Source organism: Protopterus annectens, chromosome 12.part0 (genome assembly GCF_019279795.1).
Source record: "Protopterus annectens isolate FY-2018-M chromosome 12.part0, PAN1.0, whole genome shotgun sequence".
Taxonomy (NCBI): Eukaryota; Metazoa; Chordata; order Ceratodontiformes; family Protopteridae; genus Protopterus; species Protopterus annectens.
The window spans coordinates 767,631,690-767,655,379 of NC_056746.1; the positions used below are offsets into that span (position 1 = coordinate 767,631,690).

A 23,690-nucleotide genomic window follows, 5' to 3' on the forward strand; every position below is an offset into this window, starting at 1 on the left:
AGACTATTGCTTTGAAAATAGAAGGTGTTTACCTCAGTGTTGATAAATGCCAAGCAAATAACTTCTCATAATTTAGCTACCACCAGTAATATTAACCTGGATTATTTTTCAGTAACATCATGAAATATAAAACCAGACTATATTGTTATGTGAGTTCTGACTTACTTCAAGGCACTGCACTTAACATAACACAACTTTTTTGTTGTTGTATTAACATACAATGCTTCTTCATCCTAATGCTCTGCACATGTACTGTTTAATGAAAGGCTTTGCATTTTAGATGAATGAGCATAATTACATGATGAAAGAACAAAAACCTGCCACATTAGCTGATTAACATAAATCTTTTCATGTGCAGTTGTCTTGATTAGAATAACTTACTTGTATGGGTTAATGTTGCAGACAGTTACAGCAGGGAATGAAAGGGTCTGGTACTTTACCATCACTGAAACGGTGACACTATAGTATGACATCACAAGCAGTGTATATTGCCAGAAAATAATTGCAACAGCAGTGAGTGTGAAGCAAATCCAAATCCAACGACGCAGACGCCCTCTAGAGACAGCAATACGTCGGCAACCATGAGTGTTTGTGTTGTTACAGTACCAGTCCATCAAATCTTTCACTGTCCGTGACTCCGGACCAGTCAGTGGCAACTGTTTTTTGACAGATTCTTTGAACTTCTTTGTATTCTTCATCTTTGTCACTACAGGGAAAAGTAAATAAATTCCTGTCATAATTCATAAGCATTTTTTTGTCTTTGTTATTAAACTAGTAACCAGGTAGTCCCATCAGCACCACAACTCTGTTTTTAAAGGTGGCTGGGCATTGATATTGAATAAATGCAGTATATAGCCTACAAGTAAGACAATAAAATTCAAAAAAGTCTGCAGGCTTAAAGTTCACTATCTAGTGATTACATTCTATTGCACTTTTAAAACACTATAAAAGAATACCTCTGAAACTTCCCATTTCAGAACTGAGCAGTCGTAACTCGATAAAGAACAGCTAAAGATGAAAGTAGCAGCTACAAAGATGAAAGACCAGAGCTGAACTTCCTAAGCAGTCACAAAATCTGAACAGTTGTGTACATGCAAATACAGACACACACACACAGACACACACACACACACACACACACACACACACACACACACACACACACACACACACACACACACAGACACATACACACACAGACACATACACACACACACACTGTAAACTATACATTATGATAGAAAATTACAAAACTAGAGCACATAAATTATTCAGCCAGTCATTCAGGGAAATTAATAGAAATGTAATCCTAGTTTACAGGACCTTTAAAGATGAATACCTACGATGAAGGAAGGAAAGACGAATTATAGCTGGAAGGATCAGACAGGAGTCTGATTAGTGATTGGTCTAGTACCAAATGGGGAATGCACTTATTTGTAGAATGATTAGTTCTAATGTGGGATACTCTTCTGGACAAAATCAAAACGTACAATACAATATCAGTATCGAAAGTTTCTGTTTAACAAGTACATGATATGGAAAGGGACAGTTTTAAACCTAATGCTTTATTGTCCAACCATATGTAATTGGTACACCTTGTTTGCTGTAGCATAGACTACATCCAGGCCTGCTGAATCTAGCTTTGTTTATATGCTTGTTGTTTGTTTGCTTGTTATTTCCCTGGAACGCTAATTCCACCTAATACGCAGCTTCTCAGCGCTTCTGTGGATCACTAGTGATATCTGCATTGCTTACTGTATTTATTTCCTTGTTTCACTTGAAAGAAAGTTACTGTTTGTCGTTTTTGCATTTAAGTCACCTGTAACACATTGCACTTAAGTTACCTGGCACTTGCTCACTAAAGCAATTATATAAGTCTGCACTAAAAATTAAAAGCACTACACCCTCACTCCCCACTGGCCCTGGTTTTCAATTATTACGGAATTCCCAATATTATTCTAGCATGTCCAAAGGTGAGTTGTCAATCTCCTCTCCGGTCCAGCTGGTGAATCTGGGAATCTTGAGGCAATGTTACAACTGCCTCATGTACACAGACAACCCTCTCCTCCTCCCAACAAATTCCAACACATGTGAGAGATGCAACCATACAGCCAAACTGGAGGCTAAGCTCTCTCAACTCAGTACTGGCATAACCAGTCAGGAGGAGAAGGAAACCACACTCACTACAATTCCAGTCTCACATAGACCTACCACGACAGCAAACCAAACACATAATCACACAAAAACATACTGGGAGGCTCTAAATAAAGATCTGCCGAAGCAGCAGAGACCTCCAAAGCAGACACCCAAGCAGCCGCTACCCCAAAACAAAACACGTGCAACACATATCTCACAAAGCCAGTGTGCCGAATAGTCACAGCCCTTAAGACTAAACAACACACCTGATACACTTGTAATAGGTGACTATCGTCAGGCACACGGACGTCCCGCTCACCAGGCTGAACAAGGAGAGGGTCACGGTGAGCAGCCTGTCGGGCGCTAGGATCCGCCACATAACACAAGCACTCAGGTCACTCCAAGGCAAGTACAAATATGACTCAGTCATTGTCCATGCTGGTGTGAATGACCTGAGACGTACCTCCCTGGACTACATGAAAAGAGACATAAAGGTGCTCTCTGAGCATGTAGCCCAGGCAGGTATGACCCTGACCTTGAGTAGCATCTTACCCTCACCAAGAATGATGCCACAATATGAAGACAAGATGATCAATTTCAACAACTGGCTTAAGTACTGGTGTCATTCAAAGGGGATCCAATGCCTGTCAGCTTGGGATGATATGCTCGACAAGCCACGATGCTTCGCCAGGGACGGCTTGCACTTGTCACCCCTGGGCTTTCGGATATTGGCAAAGGCTCTTGCTACCCCCACAGTGCCTTTTTTAGGCAAGGCTCAAAAGACAAACCCACCTCCATAGGTATCACAAGGGATAAGAAACTAAGAGTAATGCTACTCAACGCCAGAAGTCTAAACCTCAAGATGCACGCACTCAAAACTCTCCTTAGCATGGTGAACATCGATATCTGTGCAGTAACAGAAACCTGGTTCAGGGCTCCCGAGAGCACCCCAGCACTACCAGGTTATACCTCATACCATGCTTTTCGGCCCCAAAACTTGGACCGAACCACAAAAGGAGGGGGAGTATCGATATTCATCAAAGATACCCACATCTCCAGGTTGGTGGCAAAGCACGAAGCATCAGAGACTATCCATGTGCAACTAACAGTGGGTAAAACTGCCTTCCAGTTTATAGCCTGCTACAGACCATCCTCCCAAACCCAGGAACCCCACTCGGCCTTCCTGAGAACACTGGAAAATATGAAGGTCTCTCCAAACACCATTATATTGGGCGACTTCAACTACCCAAACATAGACTGGGAGGCATTACTCTAGCTCCAACACCCTAGCCCAAAGGTTCCTAGAATTTATAAACTTGTTACCACTCCCACAAGAGGGGAAAACATACTGGACCTGATCATCACCAAAATGGGGACACTATGCTCCAGACCAGAAGTGTATCCCTCACTGGTAAGATCAGACCATAAACTAATCTCACTGGATATTCACATCCCGATCCCACCCCCTGCCCAGAAAACCACAGTGAAAAACTTCTCTAAAGCAAATTTCACACTCCTCAAAACTGAGGTGGAATCCTTCAAAGCCCCCGGGCCTGTGGAAAATACGGCCCAGACTGCAGAATCCTTTATAAACGCATTCTATGAACACCTTCAGGAATGCATGGATCATGCGATGCCAAATAAAACCAAGACCCAATCTTCCAAAGGCAGACTTCCTGTCTGGTGGACCCCAGCCATAAACAAACTATACAATAGAAGGAGGAAGCTACTAAATGATAGAGCAAAATCCCAAAAAGGGAAGGCATCACTGATCAGTATTAGCAAAAAACTACGGGCACACATAAAATTGTCTAAGGCCAGCTTTGAGAGAAAAATTGCACAGGACACTAAGGATAATCACAAGGCTTTCTTTAGTTATGTTAGGAACCTGGGTGGTAATTCCCAGATATGCTCAGAATTAGTCCAAAATGACAAAAAATACACCGAACCCACAGACATTGCCAACATCCTAGCTGACAGGTTCAGTGCAAACTTCTCCCCACCAAAAGGGCAAATATCTATCCCAGCAGAGTGCTGCCCCCCCCTGACATCTCAGATGCTCAGGTAAGAGCCGCCTCCCCAAAGAAAAAACACAGCATCAATGGGACCAGACGGTGTCCCGGCTGCGCCTACATGAACTCCAAGAAGAGCTAAACCCAAACATAAAACTACTGTTCAATCTCAGCCTTACTACAGGATATGTGCCCAAAGAGTGGCGTGCTGCAACAGTGGTCCCTCTCCATAAAGGCGGTGCCTCAACGGATCCTGGAAACTATCGCCCCATAAGCCTGACTAGCTTGGTCTGCAAAGCTATGGAAAGGATCATCATGGACCTCATAAATAAAGATATTGGGGACCTACAAACACTGGATCCTACCCAGTTCGGCTTTGTTAAGGGCAGATCCTGCCTCTTAAACCTGGTTGATTTCTTTGAAACAGTCACCAAGGCCATTGACGAGGGGAAGGTGGTCCACACAGCCTACCTGGACCTCGCAAAAGCCTTCGATACAATACCCCACTCGGGCATTATAGATAAGCTCACCAGCTTAAATATAAACCCCTATGTCACTAGATGGATTGCAAATTGGCTCAAGGACAAAACCCACATGGTTAGAATTGCTGGAGCCATGTCAGACTCCAAACCAGTTACAAGTGGTGTCCCACAAGGCTCAGTCCTGGGACCTCTCTTGTTCGGTATATATTTCTCAGAGGTACAGGCCAACACGGAAGGACTATGGCTGACCAAGTTCGCAGATGACTGCAAACTGGGCGCCATAATCGACTCTCCAGCCGACACAAGCATCCTCCAAAAGGGCCTCATAGAAACAGACAACTGGTGCCAGAGCCATGGCCTCAAGCTAAATGCCAAAAAGTGTATAGTCATCCCCTTTGGCAAAAACAAAGTGCCCACAAATTACCACATAGGTGGTAATCCATTAAGTACAGAAGAAGTAATTAGGGACCTGGGGACCCAAGTTGATAGCAATCACTCATTTGACAACCACGTGGCCAAAGTGGTTAGAAAAACATTTTATATAGCCCACCTAATCATGAAGGGATTCACATCTAGATCAGGGATGTCATCGTGCCTCTTTACTCATCCCTCATCAGGCCCATAATTGAGTACAATGCCCCTTTTGGGATGTACCTTACCAGACACCTGCAGCAACTGGAAAGACCCCAAAAGTACCTCATCAAGAGGATCAAAGGGCTCAAACAGATGCCATATGCTGCCCGGTTAAAGAAACTCCAGCTCTACTCAGTGGCATACCGCCTGTTCAGAGGCGATCTGTGCCTGACGATAAAGCCATGTCCAACCCGAATTAATGGACATGCTGCACCTCAGAAAATCCAAATCCCATCGAGCTATGCCGAGAGACTTGAACCTCAGCACTGAAATAAATAGGACATGCTGGAGGGACAGATTCATAACCCAGAAGCTCCCTTCACTCTGGAATAAAATCCCAGTCCAGGTTAGGCAGAGTCCCTCATTGACTCTCTTCAAGAGGAATCTTGATGAGTGGATGGGAGATCGTAGGTTTACCCCGGGTATCACTTCTGTGTCACTGTTAGACAGAGGCACAGTATACTAACCTCGAAAAAGGGCATAGCAAAATAAATTTAAAATGGGTGGCGAAAGCCAAACACATTCTGGCTAGGCTTATAAATGCCCTAGGGCAGATAGCCTAGTATGAACCTATGAACCTATGAACCTATGTAAATATATCCGCATAAGCCTCGAGACTGAACCCCACTGAACAGGGTTTTATCTCAGAATTAGACAATCTGAGAAATAGATTACTGACCCGGGGATACAAGGATAATGAGATTATACCATACATGGAGGAAGCATGCATGTCACGCACTACCTCAGGTGCACCATACTTTGGACTCAGGATCCAAGATCAAATCGTTGGAGATCACATGGTAAATAGACCTATTAAATTTTCTACCCTGTATACTTCTGATCAACATCAGTTAAAGGAAATTATTAGCAAGCATTGGGATATTCTCCTGGTTGATGATGACTTGAAACGCATTGTGGGGGAGACACCAAGTTTCCTACTTCGGAATAAGAGCAACCTAAAGCGATTGCTTTGTCACCCCAGACATGATAGGATTATGAGGAACACTGGTCACACTAAACCCTGTGGTCATCGTAACTTTTGTTCTTTCATAGATAGCAGTGAGGTGTTTATACACACGGATTTACACACCATTTTCTCCATCAAGGCAGATGCAGATTGTATGACACCTAATGTGGTGTATCTAGCTACTTGCCAGGCATGCCAGAGTTTTTATGTTGGTACAACTAACCGGCCATTAAGGGATAGAATGAGAGAGCATATTTACCACATGAGAAAGGGCACTTTACATAATGCCCTTGCAAAACATATAACCACCAATGATAATGACCATACTTTTTTGTTCCGGGTCTTAGAGATAATTGTTGTGAATAAGAGGGGTGGTGATACTATGAATCTTACTGAATCTAAGGAGAATGACTGGATCATTCGTTTAAAAGCTGACAGGGGGCATGGGTTGAATGATAGAGCTTCTATAAAACCTAAGTTGAGACAACGCAGGAACATAAAATGAATTATTATTTATTTGTATATGTTTTTGATTATCTATTTTATTAATATTTAACATCTTACCAATATTAACTTATCAGTATGTTCATTTGCATGTTTTTAGGTCATTATGTATGTTTTATATTTTTGCCTTACTTTACATCAACATGTTTAAATATGGGAGAGTTCTTTAAATTCTCTAGCATTGTTTTTAATTGATTAATTGAGCTGCTTATATGAGGGGAGGTCTACTGTGACTTTTATACAAGGATCTGAAGAAGCTGTAATGGTGAAAGCGCTCATCCGTATGTTTTAGGTGCACATTCTTGGAATTAAAACTGGAGTTTTGTTCTTACTTCTGCTGTACTCCGCCTTCTTTGTGATATGTAAATATATATTGTCTTATGATATTTCTTTAACACAGATTATCCTCTTAACCACTTTTTCATACTCCTTACTCATAGCACATAAAGACACCCCAACCCATGTCTCAAACTACTCACAGGAATCCTGCTACATGGGCAACAATGCATCAGATTTGTATACATTCCCAAAGTACCATCTAAAAGAAGCATCTGGATTTTCTTCTGCCATATGGGATAGCTGGTCCCACTAAAGTCGAAAAGGTGTTAGTTCTAAGTACAACTATGCTAAGAGGTGTTTTAAAGAGTCTCAGGTTTATGGATAACTGCTGTAATTTTTTTTAAAGGTTTGCACTATGACATTTGCTTCTAGCACTGAGAGCTCCATCCCAGCAACTAAATCTTCTGGTCTTTGGCACATCTGCTTCTGAAACAACTTAGCACATGACATGTACGGACCTCCGTCAGTAAACGAATAAGGACAGACAGTACACAAATCAGTTGTTACCCAGTATCTGGCCAACAATAGTTTTTATTTTTGTACCAGTGGCCTGTGCACACTATAGTCTGGACACTTGATGGACAATACATTATGCTGCAAAAACTATATGTAAATATCATGTCACTCAGTGTCATCACTTTCCTTAAACTTCTTACTGTGGGAACCGCATAAAGCAGATGTGCTATGACTTCTGTAAGGTCCTGCATAACTTGGAGAACAGTGGTAAATAAGCTTTAACCACAGCAAGGAAGTGTTCACATGTTAATGTGTACTCTGGATGAATGTGTACTGTCCTGACATGCAACGAGGACTGTCAACATAACATATAGCCTGAACAGATAACAACTGATATGCTGTACAGTCTATATATGCAAGAAAGAATGTACATCCAGAGTTTACATATAAAAGTAGTTCAGATACACCATAGAGCAATGGTGGACAACCTTTCATAATCAGAGGGCAACATATACCACCCCTCGTGCTAGCTCAAGGGCCACAACGTATGATAAAATATTCTGGCTACCCCAATTCCACAAAGACCTCATAAAAATGACTTCACCACTTAATACTCGAACACAATAAGGAAATGTCTAACAAGGTAAACTGAATACTTCAACATAATATGGAACTGCTTAAAAAACTTAACTGAATAACATGACATCTTCTCTTTAAACACACACACACACACACACATACACACACACACACACACACACACACACACGTGTGTGTTGCGTGTATGAGTACAGCTATGCAATTATATAAATACATACATATTACTTATGCATACACACATACACACACACACACACACACACACACACACACACACACACACACGTTATCCATTTGACAGTGGAAAAAAATAAAACTACCTGCTTTAAGACAAGAATAAACCTAAAAAATGTCATAATATCACACAAAAACTGTAATGGCTTCCACTAAAAACTCTCCCACTTGAACACTCAGCTCCTATTTTCTAGACACACGTAAAAAGGAAAATGGTCAATGCCAACTCAGCCTCCTGCCTGAATCTTGAAATGAAAAGCTGTATGAGACACACAGACAGAGAGACAGCCTGGAAACAGTAGCACTCCAACCATATACCCATACCAAAACATACTGAGAATTACTTAACAAAATAAAGAAACTAGTCTAAAGAGAAAACATTCAGATTCTCTAAGAATCTAAAGTCAGAAATCCTAAATGCTTTGATGAACTATGAACAAACTCCAGAAAACAGGTAAAACCACCTAACCTAGTTCCCTATCCAATGACAGTGAATAAAATATAGCATCCATATTTAAGTTGTGCGTCATTAATGCAAACCTGTCATTATTCTGGAACAGTGGATAAGGTGGTAAGGTGGTTCACACAGAATATTTAGATCTCGCCAAGGCTTTTGACACCATCCCCCACTCTGGAATTATAGATAAACTCACTAAACTAGGTATAAATCCCTATGTCACAAGATGGGTTGCCAATGGGCTCACTGACAGAACCCACACTGTGAAAGTAGCAGACTCCAAATCCGACTTCAGACCAGTGACAAGTGGAGTACCACAGGGTTCAGTCCTGGGTCCTCTCCTGTTTGGTATCTACTTCTCTAAAGTACAGGCTAACACAGAAGGTCTTTGGCTAATGAAGTTCGCAGATGACTGCAAACTAAGAGCCATAATCAAAACTCCTAATGATGTGGACATCCTACAAAAGGGCATCACAGACAGATGCCTGGTGTCAAAGCCATGGCCTTAAACTCAATGCCAAAAAGTGCATTGTCATCCCCTTTGGTAAAAATTCTGGACCCATGAGCTACCACATAGGTGGTAGTCTACTTAACACCACAAGTGTGATAAGAGGTCTTGAGATACAGGTGGACAGTAGTCTCTCCTTTGATAATCACATTGCCATAGTAGTCGGGAAATCCTTCTATGTGGCACACCTTATCACAAAAGGTTTCTCATCCAGGAAAAAAGAGGTCCTTGTTCCCCTCTACTCATCACTCATTACTACTGGAAAGGCCACAGAAATACCTCACAAAGAGGATTAATGGCCTCAAACAGATGCTCTATGCAGACCATCTCAAAAAACTCCAGCTTTACTCCATCGCATATCGCCTACTCAGAGGCGATCTCTGTCAAACATACAAAGCTATATCAAACCCAGAGTTGTTGGACATGTTCCACTTAAAGAAATCCCAATCCCTCCGAGCAACATGCTCTAGGGACCTAAATCTTGTCACCACAATAAACAGAACATGCTGGAGGGATAGATTCCTGTCCCAGAGACTTCCCATACTCTGGAACAAACTATCTATCTATACCAAACAAAGCTCTTCATTAGCACTTGTTGTTGTGTCTTTCGGCTTTTCCCGGTTAGGGGTCGCCATAGCGGTCAAGAAATATCTTGATGATTGGATGGGAAATAGGAAATTCACCCCGAGGATCACCTCTGTGGCTCTGCTCAACAAGGGCACAGGAAAATAATTTTCTTGGGTGGCGAAAGCCAGGGTACCTTTTTGCCTAGGCTTATATAGGCCCTAGGGCCAACAGCCTAGTACCTACCTATGAACCTCTCTCCTGTTACTAACTGCACACTCCCATAAATCTAACAATTCTCCTGCTTTTGCTCTTTACTGAGTCTCCATTAAATACATCCAAAAACCCCTTAGCAAGGACAGTTCTCCAGAAAAAATACCTTCAACATGCATCCAAAGCTAAAGCCTATGCAATTCTCACCAAATGATCAATTTTTGAATCTCATGTCTCTACCACAGGAAAAAATTCTGTATCATCCCACTTCATAAAAGTGGTAAATCCACTGAGCCACCTAAGTATGAACTTACAGCCACCTCCCCTTCCCCAGCATACATTCACAATTACTGAAATATTGCTTAAGCAACAAGCAGTTCTTAGCATGGCTTTCATTCACGTCTCAGCAGAACTGCAGCACTCCTGTCTTTCTTACATACAGGCAGTCAATTTAGAAACAACAAAAAATGGTTTATTGTTTATTCCTTGATCTTTTTAAAACATTTGACACCATATCCCACCCAATCATACTAAACATCCTCCCTAAAACTTCACCTTAGAACTAAAAACAATCTTCTCTCTCTCTGTTTTCGGAGTTATTTTAACACCTCAAAATCACTCTGACTGCTCCTTATAAGATTTTAATATGTTTTCTGTAAAATGGCTGTCAACGGGGCTTGGCATATCGAACATGACCTTATTTTTCTTCAAGCCTTTCTCTTTCCCATAATCCATTTCAAGTTTGCTTTATATGAATCATGCTAGACATAAGGAATTAGTGGTATATTCCCATACCATTGACATATAATGGGATTAGTGTCAGTTGTGCTTTTTATTTCTTGAATGGCTGTCATTTGTGTGCGTCTCTGAGTTTGTTTTACGGTATAAGGAATTATATAGCTGTAACCAAAACAGTTGCTAAACTGCAGGTCTTTGTTCAAAAGTATCTTTTTGTAGTCCAAGATGAATTAACAGCCCTTCCCTCTACACTCTGGTAAATGTGCGGATACTTTACAAGATTTACACGACAAAAATATTTTCTGACTTTTCTCTAAATGTCACAGACATCTTTGATACTACATTCAAGTCATCTTAAAATGTAAAGCAGTATAAACAACAAACATTTAAAGTTCAAAGGTTAGCATTTCAATACTGTGATGCTACTTATTTAAATTTGTCAAAAGAGGTGACAACTGCCATTGAACCTTGACTGATCTAATTGTTCTATTTTGCTCTGTAAGGCATGGCTACATTAGAAGCAGCTAATGTTTCACACATCTCTGTCTTGTTTACAGCAGCTTGAGCTCCTGACTACAAATTTCTCTGTGTCTGTAGTATGCCATGCAGGTGTAGACAAATTCCTCTGCAACTTATGTGAGAAGTTAAGCTTAAAAAAGTGGGTGGTCTTTCCCTTCCTTTGATACCAAAGTGTGGAAATGAAAGTACAAAAAGGTTTCAGGTACCTACACAGTACTGAAATTGTACTGTAGGATGAAAAGCAACCAAAGAGTTGAGTTAACTGTAGGAAAAGGTGGAGTTTTCCTTTAAATACATCCAAAAACTCCTTAGCAAATTGAAACCTGCTACACCATCAGCTGACAGTCCTCCAGACAAATATCTTCAACTTGCAGCCAAAGCTAAAGCCTATGCAATTCTAATCAAATGATCAATTTCTGAATCTCATGTCTCTACCCTAGGAAAAAATCCTATATCATCCCACTTCATAAAAGTGGTAAATCCACTGAGCCATCTAACTTTGAAGCTACAGCCACTCCCCTCCCCAGCATACATTCACAATTACTGAAATATCGCCTAAGCAACAAGCAATTCTTAGCATGGCTTTCACCCAAATTACAGCAGAATCGCAGCACTCTTGTCTTTCTTACATACAGGCAGTTGATTTAGAAACAAAAAAATGGTTTATTGTTTATTCCTTGATTGTTTTAAAGCATTTGACACCGTATTCAACCCAATCTTACTAAACATCCTCCCTCACCTAGGTCTCCTTGATTCCACTTTAACTTGGTTCACCAGCTACTTACCCAGTAGAAATCAATGCATCAAATGGAAATCCGCACTCACATTTTACTTACCTATATCAACTGGTGGGACAGAAGGCTCTATCCTTGGTGTCCTACAGTTTAACCCTTTTATAAACATACATTCATAATGTATGCTAATGATGTCACACTCATCTGCTCTGCCTCCGCCCTCCCTGAGCAGTAAGACATCACCCAAAAGTATTTTTCTTCCACAGAAAAATGGCTTGACCGATCCTATTTATTGCACAATGCCAGACTAATACTCTTCATCTCCCAAATGTCTCTCACAGTTAAAGAATAATTTCCATATTTATTCCACAAACAATATCTTGCTTGAAACAGTCCACTGTCTAATAGCACAAGCTCCAAAAAAACACATCAACAACCTACCACCTATAAGCCTACTATATGCCTCCAAATCTTATCCAGACCACTCAACTAAATCAGTTAGAGCAATGCTATAACAAAATAACCAAATTTACAGTCAACCTGCCCAATAAAACTGGATTTCCTAACTACTTAGCATTCTCAAAACTAAACGTTGCACACAACTTCCTCCTTTATCCTAAACTGTGCCTAGGAATAACTCCAATAATAGAATGGTACAATCCCACTAAACTTTTGTATTCTAAAGATAAATAACTTGCCTTCTCACAAGGATTTCTCAACAGCCATGGGAAGATGCCCTATATTCCACATTCATATTTAAAGCATGGAATTCCTTACCATCATCCATGAGACAACTAGCAGATAACGAGCTTTTCAAAGTCCATCTTAAATTTCATCTGCTAGAGTCTTGGCACTCTGCCTGCTCATCTCCTTCTGGATAGAAATTCCTTACTTTCATCTACATCTACTAATATCCTTTCTGCTAATAATACAAGTTTCCTTTTTTAACATCCTTACAAAACATTATTTTTTTTTTAAAGTGACACAGCAGCATGCACAGTAACAGAAAGAAAACAACTCATAACAACTTTTTAGTTATCGTAAGTATATAGATGTGTTCTCTTTTTAACAATTTTCATTCACTCCAACATTACAAGAACTGCTCAATTCTTGCCTTTCCTTAAATGTTATTCCTCCTCCTCCTGAACATTATTCTGTACATACTATTCCCACTAATTCCACTTACTTCTATATAAGTTACTCCTTCCCTTTTATAACAGCCTCACTTACAGTTCTTTTATCTCCTGTACAATATTCAGAACTTCAATTACAGCTGGTTTAGACACAGATTTCCATTTTCTAGCAATTGCTTTTTAGGCAAACAATAACTTTAAACTTAATAATAATTCCTTAGTTTCAACCATCTGCACCCCCCGCATTAATTAATTAATTAATTAATTAATTAATTAATTAATTAATATCTGTGTGTTCACTAGGAAAATATTTTCAGCATAGGCCCTGGGAGAAAATCTCCACAAGGGAAACAAAAACAAAGTCACAGACATTTCAAGTACATTACAAATTTCCAAAGATAAACAATGAAAAGTAAGAAAAATACAAATTTTCAAATGGAGGATTTTTCCAAGATATGACAATAAAATAAAAACACTGAAAAATATAATAAAAATTATGTGTTACATCCGGAAAACATTTCTGGATAACACATGAAAAAAATTCTATAGGGAATTTTTTTTTTTGTCTGACAACTCGGTACCTTTCCAAAAACATTCCAAAATTGCCTTTCACTTTTCTATAAAACTTCTAGCATTTGCTATCTACTTGAGGAAAACATTCTCTAAAGTCTACGTGGCCCATAAAAATACTTACATAAACATTTCCAAGCCAAAAATGCAAAGCCTTCTGGAATCTGTTCCATTGTTGGGAACTGTACATATGTCCTCCGTATTGCTTTTCCATTTTTGTTCTCACTTCCCAATGCTTTCTAACCTCCTCAGATTGATTCTTATACTTATCATTCAATATTTTATATGGCCTACTAATTATCCATTTTTAACAGTAATTTTTGCTCTAGACTCAACAAAATACTTTACCAGAGTTGGACTTTCATTTAGCAATACCCTGTTTCTTTTCTCTTTTTTGTGATTTGTTACTGCCCCTAGGTAGGGAAGGCTGTTTCCAACCTGCAGTCCAAAAATCTGCTTGGCCTCATCCCATTCCACTACTTTTCCCTACTTATTTTTCCCACAGCTTGGCTCCTTTGCTTATTTTTTTTCCAGTAAATTTCAGCCCCTCTTGTCTAATTTCAATACATCTACTTGCAGTCATCCATACTGGCAAAATCTCTTTTTTCTATTCCCGTGTTGGTTTTGTTCTTATAATACTCAGTATGGTTTTTATTTTCCTTAAGGATCTGCATCCAAATTTTCACTCTTTCTCTTTATTTCTTGGACTGCCCCCATTTCATCATCATTCCTTTCCACTTTGACTTACATCCTTCTGCTTGTGTTATGTACATGAGCCTTAAATGCTTAGCTCTGAGATATCCCTTCAAATCAGGTAATCCTTAACTACCTTGTGCTATGTGGAAAATCAATGTATCCCACTTAACTCTTACCCTTTCCCTCCAAATAAATTCCTTCTACTCTTTATTAATTATGGTCCACAACCTTTCCAGTGGTTGATAAAAATAGGCCTGACCTCTGCATAAAACTAAACGGACTAGAAACATTTTCATTGCTTGTATTTTAGTGAATGGAGCCATAATCAAGGGTTTACAGCTTTTCAATTTTTGTATTATCTTTTGTTTAACCTCTTCCAACATATCCTTAGTTATGCTTAGTTGCCATAACAGAATCCTTTTTAATCCGTAAACCAAAATACTTCATTTTTATTATATCCCCATATATATGGATACTGCTGAACTATTTCATATATGTGTGCATAGTTTACTGCTATAACCTTTATATTATCTTTATTTATTTTATATCCTGAAAAGAAGTGAAACAGTCTCAAAATATTCCACAACATGAAAATACCCATTTTGGAATTTATCAAGTGCAAAATAACACCATCTGCATATAACTTTTCTTGATACCATACCAGTTATATCCTTCAGTTTGTGAGTCCCTTATTTTCTTTGCTAATGGCTCTAAATATAAAGCAAACAGTAAAGGGGAAAGAGGACACCCCTGTTTTGTTCTTCTGTTCAAACACATCTGGTCAAAGAGGAATCCTAACACCTTAACTCTTACTTGTGACACTTCATATAGCCTCCAAATTCACCCCATTATTCTATCAGAGAATGCAAACATAGCCATTGTCATTCTCATAAAGTCGCAGCTTGATCTTAAGAGTCTCTACCCTCTCTCAGTAATACAGCCAGCACAGCTTTCTTCCAATATGTTGGAACTGGCCTACTTTCAAAATATTGTTAAACAAAACCTACCAGATCTTTATCGCTTTCTTCCCTCCCAACTTCCAAACCACCACAGGAATATTTACTTACTGACATTTGATTACCAGGAAAGTCCAACTGGCTACGAGCCCATTTTCAGTGGAGGCTCAGGAAGAAAAGTTCCAAAGTATTGCAAAACATTTTAAGAACAATAATTTTACAGTCTTTAAAAATAATACAAATGACAACTAAAGTTTAAATAATTATACCAAATTAGACATAATAAGAAAACATTGGTTAAGAATAGATAAAAGTTTTATAATAATGATTTAACATTTAGATACAATTTATCCAGTTTATAGAAAAATTAAAGGTAAGTTAGTATAATAGAGTGTATAGGAGCTAGCAAGTTAGGCTGGTGCACGGCAAGAGCACTTGTTAGACCCAAAATCAGAAAAAAGGCCAGCACCAAGGAAGGTTCAAAAGTAGTTTAATAAAACTGAAACTAGACCGGTTTCAGCAGCAAGGCTTTCATCAGTATTGTTGTGTATGGCTGAACACATTCTAACTAAAAATGTTTTTTATTTCCAACAAAACTGCTATTGGCAACTACAGGGTACGGCTATGGGTGCATCCTTTGCACCCATCTATGCTGATCTTTTTATGGGCTACATGGAAGATATGATTTTATATGACCCTTTGCACAACATATATCTACCTGAGATTGATATATGGAGAAGATACCTGGACGACTGTTGGCTTATATGGAAAGGAGGTGAGGAATACCTCCAGGAATTTATTCAACATTTGAATGGGAACATCTGGGGTATCGAATTCACTGTGGAATATAATAGGAGTGCAATCGGTTATTTGGATGTCAATTTAATTCGACAGGAGGATAACACTCTTAGAACGTCCGTACACAGAAAATTCTCACAATATAATACCCTTCTACATGCTGATAGTTTTCATCCGAAACATATTATTCGAACATACCAAATCACAGTTTGTGCGGATGAAAAGGATTTGTTCCTCAGTGGATGATCTTCAGAGTCATCAAATGGATCTAACCAAGAGATTTTTGTCCAGAGGTTATTCCACTCGTACTATTGAGTCAGCAGTCCAATTTAGTAATGCTAAATCCAGGATTCTCTTCTCCAATACAATACTAAAACTCATAATGAGGAATCAGATGTATGTAGATTTGTCACCACTTATGGCAGGAATAGTGCCAATTTAGTAAATATTATTAATACTCACTGGAATATATTGAATTCTCATCCATTGTTGGAAGATTATCTGGGAGAACGATGTTATTTTTCCTATAGGAAAGGCAAAACTTTAGGGAATCTATTTTCACACTATAAAAAACCAGGGTCATGGATCACACTCCAACTCAAAGAACACTTACTGGAGATAAACTTTCAGGCATTTATCCATGTGGACATTGCAGTTTTGTAACTATATTTTCAAAACTACTTCTTTCACTAGTAGGAACACTGGACAAATATACGACATACAGTTTTTTGGTAACTGCAGTTCAGACTGGATTATTTATCTTGCCACATGTACATGTCATGCATTTTATATTGGCCAAAAGTCTAGACAGTTTCGTGTCAGGATCTCTGAACACCTTGGTGACATTAGAAACAGAAGATTAACTAATGCACTATATAGACATGTTATCAAACATCCCACTGCCAAATTTACATTCACCATCATTGATCATATCATAGGAATCGATCTTTAAAACAGGTTGGCATGATATCCTAAATACCAAAGAAAAAAGGTGGATCATTAAACTTGGGGGCTTTTCCTCCTGGATTAAATGATAAATTATAATTTGTAATTAACCATCACTTGCATTACGTATATGTACTTATTTCTTATCAGGTTGCATTGCTTAGGTTTTTGCATTTCAGCTCATTTTAGGATACTGTGGCTGGTATTCAACACCAGAATTCTTATAACCTGACTTTTGTTTCGGGTTTATTTTTGGGCATTTACCCTTTATTGTATGTTTTTATTAAGTTTGTTTATTTTCATTGATATACCAGTATACTGTGTCTCTTTGGATTTTTCATTATAATCTGGAGATATGCATGCAACTTAGGCAAACTTTTTGTTTACTGAACTATGTATTTTTCAATTACTTTTGCCTTGATTGTATTTTTCAATTACTTTTGCCTTGTTTGCATTTTTGACTTATCAGGAAGTGATGTCATATAGATGCCTTAGAGAACATTATATAAGATGATGACTAAGTGCTTTTTGCTGACTATACTACTGATGAAAGCCTTGCTGCTGAAACCGGTCTAGTTTCAGTTTTATTAAACTACTTTTGAACCTTCCTTGGTGCTGGCCTTTTTTCTGATTTTAGTATAATAGAAACAGGAATTGCAATATGAAGTGAGAGAAAAACAGGCTCATGGGATATTTAGATAAAAAGCCAGAGGAGAGAAAATGATAGAAGTAAGGAAGTGAGTGAAGAAGGGAGAGTAAGATGGAAGGTATGAATAGGTATTTGTCCACATTTAGGGATATAGTTTATCCTGGTGTGGAGCAAGAACAGAGCCGGATTTGGGTTAGGAAGACACTAACCAACAGATATGACAGACAGACGTTTTTGGTCACTGGATCGTAATGACCAACTGGGAACATATTTATTTAGAATGTTATTTATTGCTGGACAAGTAGCTGGATTCTGAATAATTTTATAGGTTGTAAGAAGTTGTGTATATGTTAGCTGTTGGAGTAGTTCTAACCAATTTAGGCTTTTTAGTGCTACACAGTGTTGGGTTCCGAAGGGGGTATTTGCTGCAAATTTAGCAACTTTGTTACAGCATTATTCAAGTTTTGTAACGCCTGAAGGTTAACAAGGATGGGAGCGCCATAAAGAAATGTGGGGAGGAGATAAGTAGTGGCAACTTACGTCGATGAAAAAGTTTATGACCCAGTAAAGCATCCCAAGATTTTGATGAATTCTTTGTATACAATTTGGTATGTGCAGCTCAAATTTACAATTATCATCTATCATTCCTAATAATTTGCTATGAGAAGTGACTTCAGTGGTTGGATTATCAAGAGAGAAGACTTTAAATTTTGTTTTTCATGGGAGAGGGTTTTGGGGGGAAAAAAACAGTAGTTTGGTCTTTTTTGGTTCAAGCATGAGTTGTGAGTTACAAAGCCATGTTTCAGTCACTGTTAAAGCTTATTGAGTAGTTTTTTTTTCAGATGCTCCATGTTGTTAGATGTGCAAATGAGCGTGGAGTTATCCGTGTATTGCATTAGACAGGCCTGTTGTGTGGATGTGTGGAGGGTGTTAGTGTGAATGTTAGAGGAAGAGACCAAGGATACAAACTTGTGGTACATTGGTGGTGACTGGGAAGTATGGCGAGAAGGTGGAGTTCCATTTTACTGACTGATACCTATTAGACAGGTAGCATTTGAACCACAGAAGGGTGGATTGAGAGACACCTCATGACAACTGAAGCAGACATTTGGTGTGCCAAACTGTGTTGAAGGCTTTAGACAAGTGTAGAAATAAGGAGTAGACTACTTTGGTGTTGTCTCTAGCTTTACTGACAGTATCTATATAGGTTAGATGTGCAGTATTAGTATTACAGGAAGGATAGAAGCCATGTTGTGTGGGGGACAGGCGTTCTTTTTGCAGGAGATAGTTTAGCAATTGTTTTTGAATGCATTTTTCACATCTTTTGGAGAAGGGTGATAACATTGCTATATGTCTAAAGTTAGTAAAGTCTGTTGAATTTCATTTGTGCAGAGGGATAATGCATTGACTTTTTCCAGAGAAAGGGAACATGGGATTCCTGGACTGAGATATTTATAAGGCTTGAGACAGAGTAGGTAATGCTACTGGCTGCTATTTTAGGGTGCTCTCTTTGAAGGTCATTAGCTGAAGTACAGCATGGTATGAATTTGTTTAAGAGAAGTTTTATACATGATGTGGGCACATCTTTGAAGGTGAAAGTGGATGTGGTGATACATGGCTGCTGGGCAGGGTTAGGATTAGATGTTGGGAAATCCTTGGTTAGAGATGCTATACTATCAATGAAACAAGAGCCAAATTGTCTTGTGGTTTCATGTGATGAGTTACTGGGAGAGGGGTTATGGTTGAATTTATTTAAGGCCAGGATGAAAGATTTCTTTAATGGCTGTCTAAAACCTTTTAAGACTGTGTTTACTATTATTTTGAAAGTTATTACTACATATTTTTGTCTTCTTTAATTTGCTTTGTAATATGATTGCAAAGTATTCCGAAGTTTTCAGGATATTGAGGTGTTTTATATTTTTGCCATTCATTCCATGCTTTTTCTCTATCCTGCATTAGCAGTCTACTCTTTTTGGCTAGCCAAATTACAATGTATATATTTTTTAGTGTATTCCTTCTGTAAAGTGCATGGCTATTCAGGATATTCAAGAAAGTTGTATTGAATTCATTTACAGCATCATCTTGGGGGAGGATTTTTAGGAAGTTCCAGTTAATAGATGACAGGGTAGTAATGAATGCTTATGGGTTAAACTTGGACAGGTTGCATGTTGTTTTATAAATATGCTGTTTAAGTGGATGTGTGAGAAGTCTGGCTATTTAGATTGGGAGATGATCACTGCCTCTTCCTTGAGGCTTCCATGTTGACTATTTATACATCATAACTGCTATAGCTGATATTAATCTAACCTACACCCACCCCTTTTCCTTATCACATCTGCATTTCATTACTTCTGAATTCCCACATACCCAAGCCCATCCAACTAGACTTCTCCAGGAGAAATAATGTCCCAGCAGTACCTTTGCAATGGAAAGCTGCATATATTTGAGGTGCATTACTTCTGTAACAAAATCATTATGTGTCCCTTTAAACAGGACCTTTTGACCAATTCAGATTTTACTTCTGAACCTCTTCTGGCTTAATGTATTGTACGGACATCTACACATACCTGTGTTCCTAGTCACCTAAACAGTACTTCTACACATACTTAACTTTTTGTGTATTTTGATAATGTAATCACAAATTCCTAATGATATTTTTTCTGAAATGTTCTCTATTGTTTTCCACTAGTATTGCTTTAAAGTCTATATTGCCTATGTTTATTCACATGACTACTTTGCCATTAGCAACAATGTGGTGAGTAGTACTGTCTATACTGTATGTGCAATTTTATTTTTGTTCCTCCTGGACTGAGTGAAAATGGCCAAATGGCAACAGTGATCTACCCTGCTTCAAAAATTAAAGTATATAAAATAAAATAATTAATGAATATTTTCAAATAATTTATCTTTTCCATTTACATGTACTTATCCAATGCACTGTACAACAGCAAACACACTGGTGCCTAACTAATTAATTTGTTGCTACATAGTATAGGACACTGAAGAACATACAAACAATACTAGGCAAGTACTCAAAGCAATATATACCTATAAAGATGAAGTGCAAAGCAGCTGGTGTTTATGATTATTAATTTATAGCAAAAGAAAACTTTTTAATAATCTTTGATTTAAAATGCAACTTTAAAAAGTTCTGCAAAAAACAGAAATTGAAGACTGGATGCCTACTGGTGTACTTTCTATTAGTGCACCCACCAAGATGTATTGACATCATTAGGAAAGTAAAAAATATTTAATGAAATTGCAAACAGCTTGTAAGTTATCAGTTTGTCAGCAAAGTAACTTTTTTCACTTATAACAAATATTGTCCCCTACTTCTTTCACGTTTCATGGGGGGAAAAATGGAGCTTCTGACCATTTACAGAAAGCATAGCTATTTTTCATGAGGCCGGCAAAAAGCATCATCTGAATATCTCCATCAAAAGAATGTGAAGGCAGATGTTCAGTCTTCGGGTTCCAGTATCTGTGGGACTTTTAAAAATGTAATTTTCAATGAAGCCATCACAAACAAAATGTTAAGTGTTTCTGTTAACTATTTAAATTACTTTGTACTTTACCTTTAAGTATACATGCTTAAAATATCTTGCTACCCTGTCAAGCACTTACCTTCCAAATCAGGTAGAACTGTACTTAACAGCCTTATGGCAAACTTATGTCTACTCAACTTATTTTATTTTACATTTTCTTTTTTAAGTTTTCAACAATTCATTCATTCATGCATTCATTCCTAGAGTGGACAATTACCGTCTCAAGAAATGATATACAGAATACTGTTGTACAAAAATATATAAGCTGAGATGTTCAACAAAAAAAAAAAAAATAAAATAAATAGGTAAATGCAAACAGAAATCATGTACAATTATAAGGTACTACTACAATGACAGTAAAAATATATGCATACAAAGAAGCTCAGTAAGAAATAATACACAGCAAAATGAATTGTGTTAAATAATTGACAAATAAATGTCAGTGTAATTCTTCAGGTTCTGCAGAATTAAGAATGGTTAGATGGTAAACATGCAAACAAATCCATGCTTTTGTCTATAAGTATTATGATATCCATTTTGCCAGTTTGAATTATATAGCACTTTAAGGGACCTAGCGGTCCAATAAATAAATAAATACTAGTTTGTGCTTCTATATAATAAATATCTTCACAATTCCAGTTTTTGTGACCAAATCATTAAAATTAAAAACATAAAGCACATTTAAAACATAACTGAACAGACCTCTTCTTTTACAGAAATGCTCTGCCGAAGCAGAGTATCTTAGCAATTAAACTGCAAGCGTCACTGGCAGAGGGGAATCATCACCATTCCAGGCATTCCATACTACTGATTAAATAAGCAGAATGTTAAGTGTGGCACCATACACATTCAAAACTGACCACTAACCCCACATAAGATCAAAAGCAACAATCTCCAATTCAAGCTTTCAAGTATGTACTATAACTTTCTCGATACCCACAACCTGCTGTGACCACATGCAGTCCAGGGAACAATAATACCCTTTTAAGGAATGGTGCTTCTACATCCTGTCCAAGGAAAGACTAAACCACCCACTAAAATACCCCACCATGTTCACTCCCTAGAAGTATACAGTTTCTGCATAATCAGGTCCATTAGTCACAATTAAGAATACAATCACTAAACCAGACAACAAAGGTAATAAATGACAAAGTAGTACTTGGACAAGCCTAATAGCTATGTTCAACTGTTGCAAAAAGAGGCATATCTACAACACTCAACTCAAAAAGAATCATTTGGAAACCTGCTTTTAAGGCAGTAGCCAGATATACATTATGGTGTACAAATTAAATATGACGGGGTAAAATTCTGACTGACTCTCCGAAAGGATCTACCATGACCAACCTTAACTCCAATAATACACATGAAACAAAGTTTACAAGTAAATAAAGCAAATAACATACTTGTACTACTATCTGCATGCACACTTTTAGGTGCTGATCATTCCTCTCATCTCAACTGTTCCTACTTTTTAGAGACATCCTTAACTTTGGCTCTAGAAATGTGCTTTACCTATCTTAAAATTTGACATTTTTTAGGGGAAAAGTGGTGGATTACAGTCAGATTTAATTTTTATGGCATTACATACTTTAAGCACCCCATACCGTCTGTGCAGGTTTGGTAATGTCTTCAAATGACTGACACTGGAAGATTGGCATCCACGCAAAAAAACTGATATTATTATTAATGCACAAAATGAGTGTGGGCATGCACTGTCTTTACAGTATATTAGTCTGCTGTGATAATTTTAAATATGTTTCATTATTTACATATGTTCCCGTGCTGGTGCTCAAACTGAGAGAAAGTCTCAACCCACTGCTCTGAGAATATAGAGTTCATGACTGTAAAATGTAGACATTTTTACCTGCTGAGGGAACTCTCAGCTATTGTCATCTCAGCTGTATATATTCCTCCAAGTGCAAACACAAATGAAGCACTGGCCACACTATACCAGTCAACCAGCAAAATACAGAACAAAATCCCTAATTGTGTCTACAACATAGCTGTCGACTTTAACCAGCGTAATCTGAAAACAATTCTACTGCACTACTACCAGCACATAGACTTTGCCACCAGAGGTGTCAACAAACTAGATACAGTGTACACCAATGTGAAACAGGCATTCAGGGCAAGGACCCACTCGCACCTTGGTAATTCAGATCATCTTTCCATTATGCTAACTCCATTTACTGACCACTACTAATTAGACAGAAATCATCCAAGAAGCCGATAAGAGTCTGGCCAGAAGGAGGAATCTCTTCACTTCAGAATTGCTGTGAATTCACTGACTATAACACTTTCA

At 38.2% G+C, this 23,690-nt stretch overlaps 1 protein-coding gene across 2 annotated transcripts in view; it reads right to left on the reverse strand.

Annotated features, from left to right (window-relative positions):
* SCNN1G (sodium channel epithelial 1 subunit gamma) overlaps nt 1-23,690 on the reverse strand; it is a 1,228,370-nt gene that overhangs the window by 1,013,707 nt on the left and 190,973 nt on the right. For both annotated transcript variants that reach the window (XM_044089818.1, XM_044089817.1), the window contains exon 2: nt 382-706. In XM_044089818.1, the coding sequence (XP_043945753.1) occupies nt 382-698 (317 nt within the window). In that variant the 5' untranslated portion in view covers nt 699-706. The remainder of the gene's footprint in view (nt 1-381; nt 707-23,690) is intronic.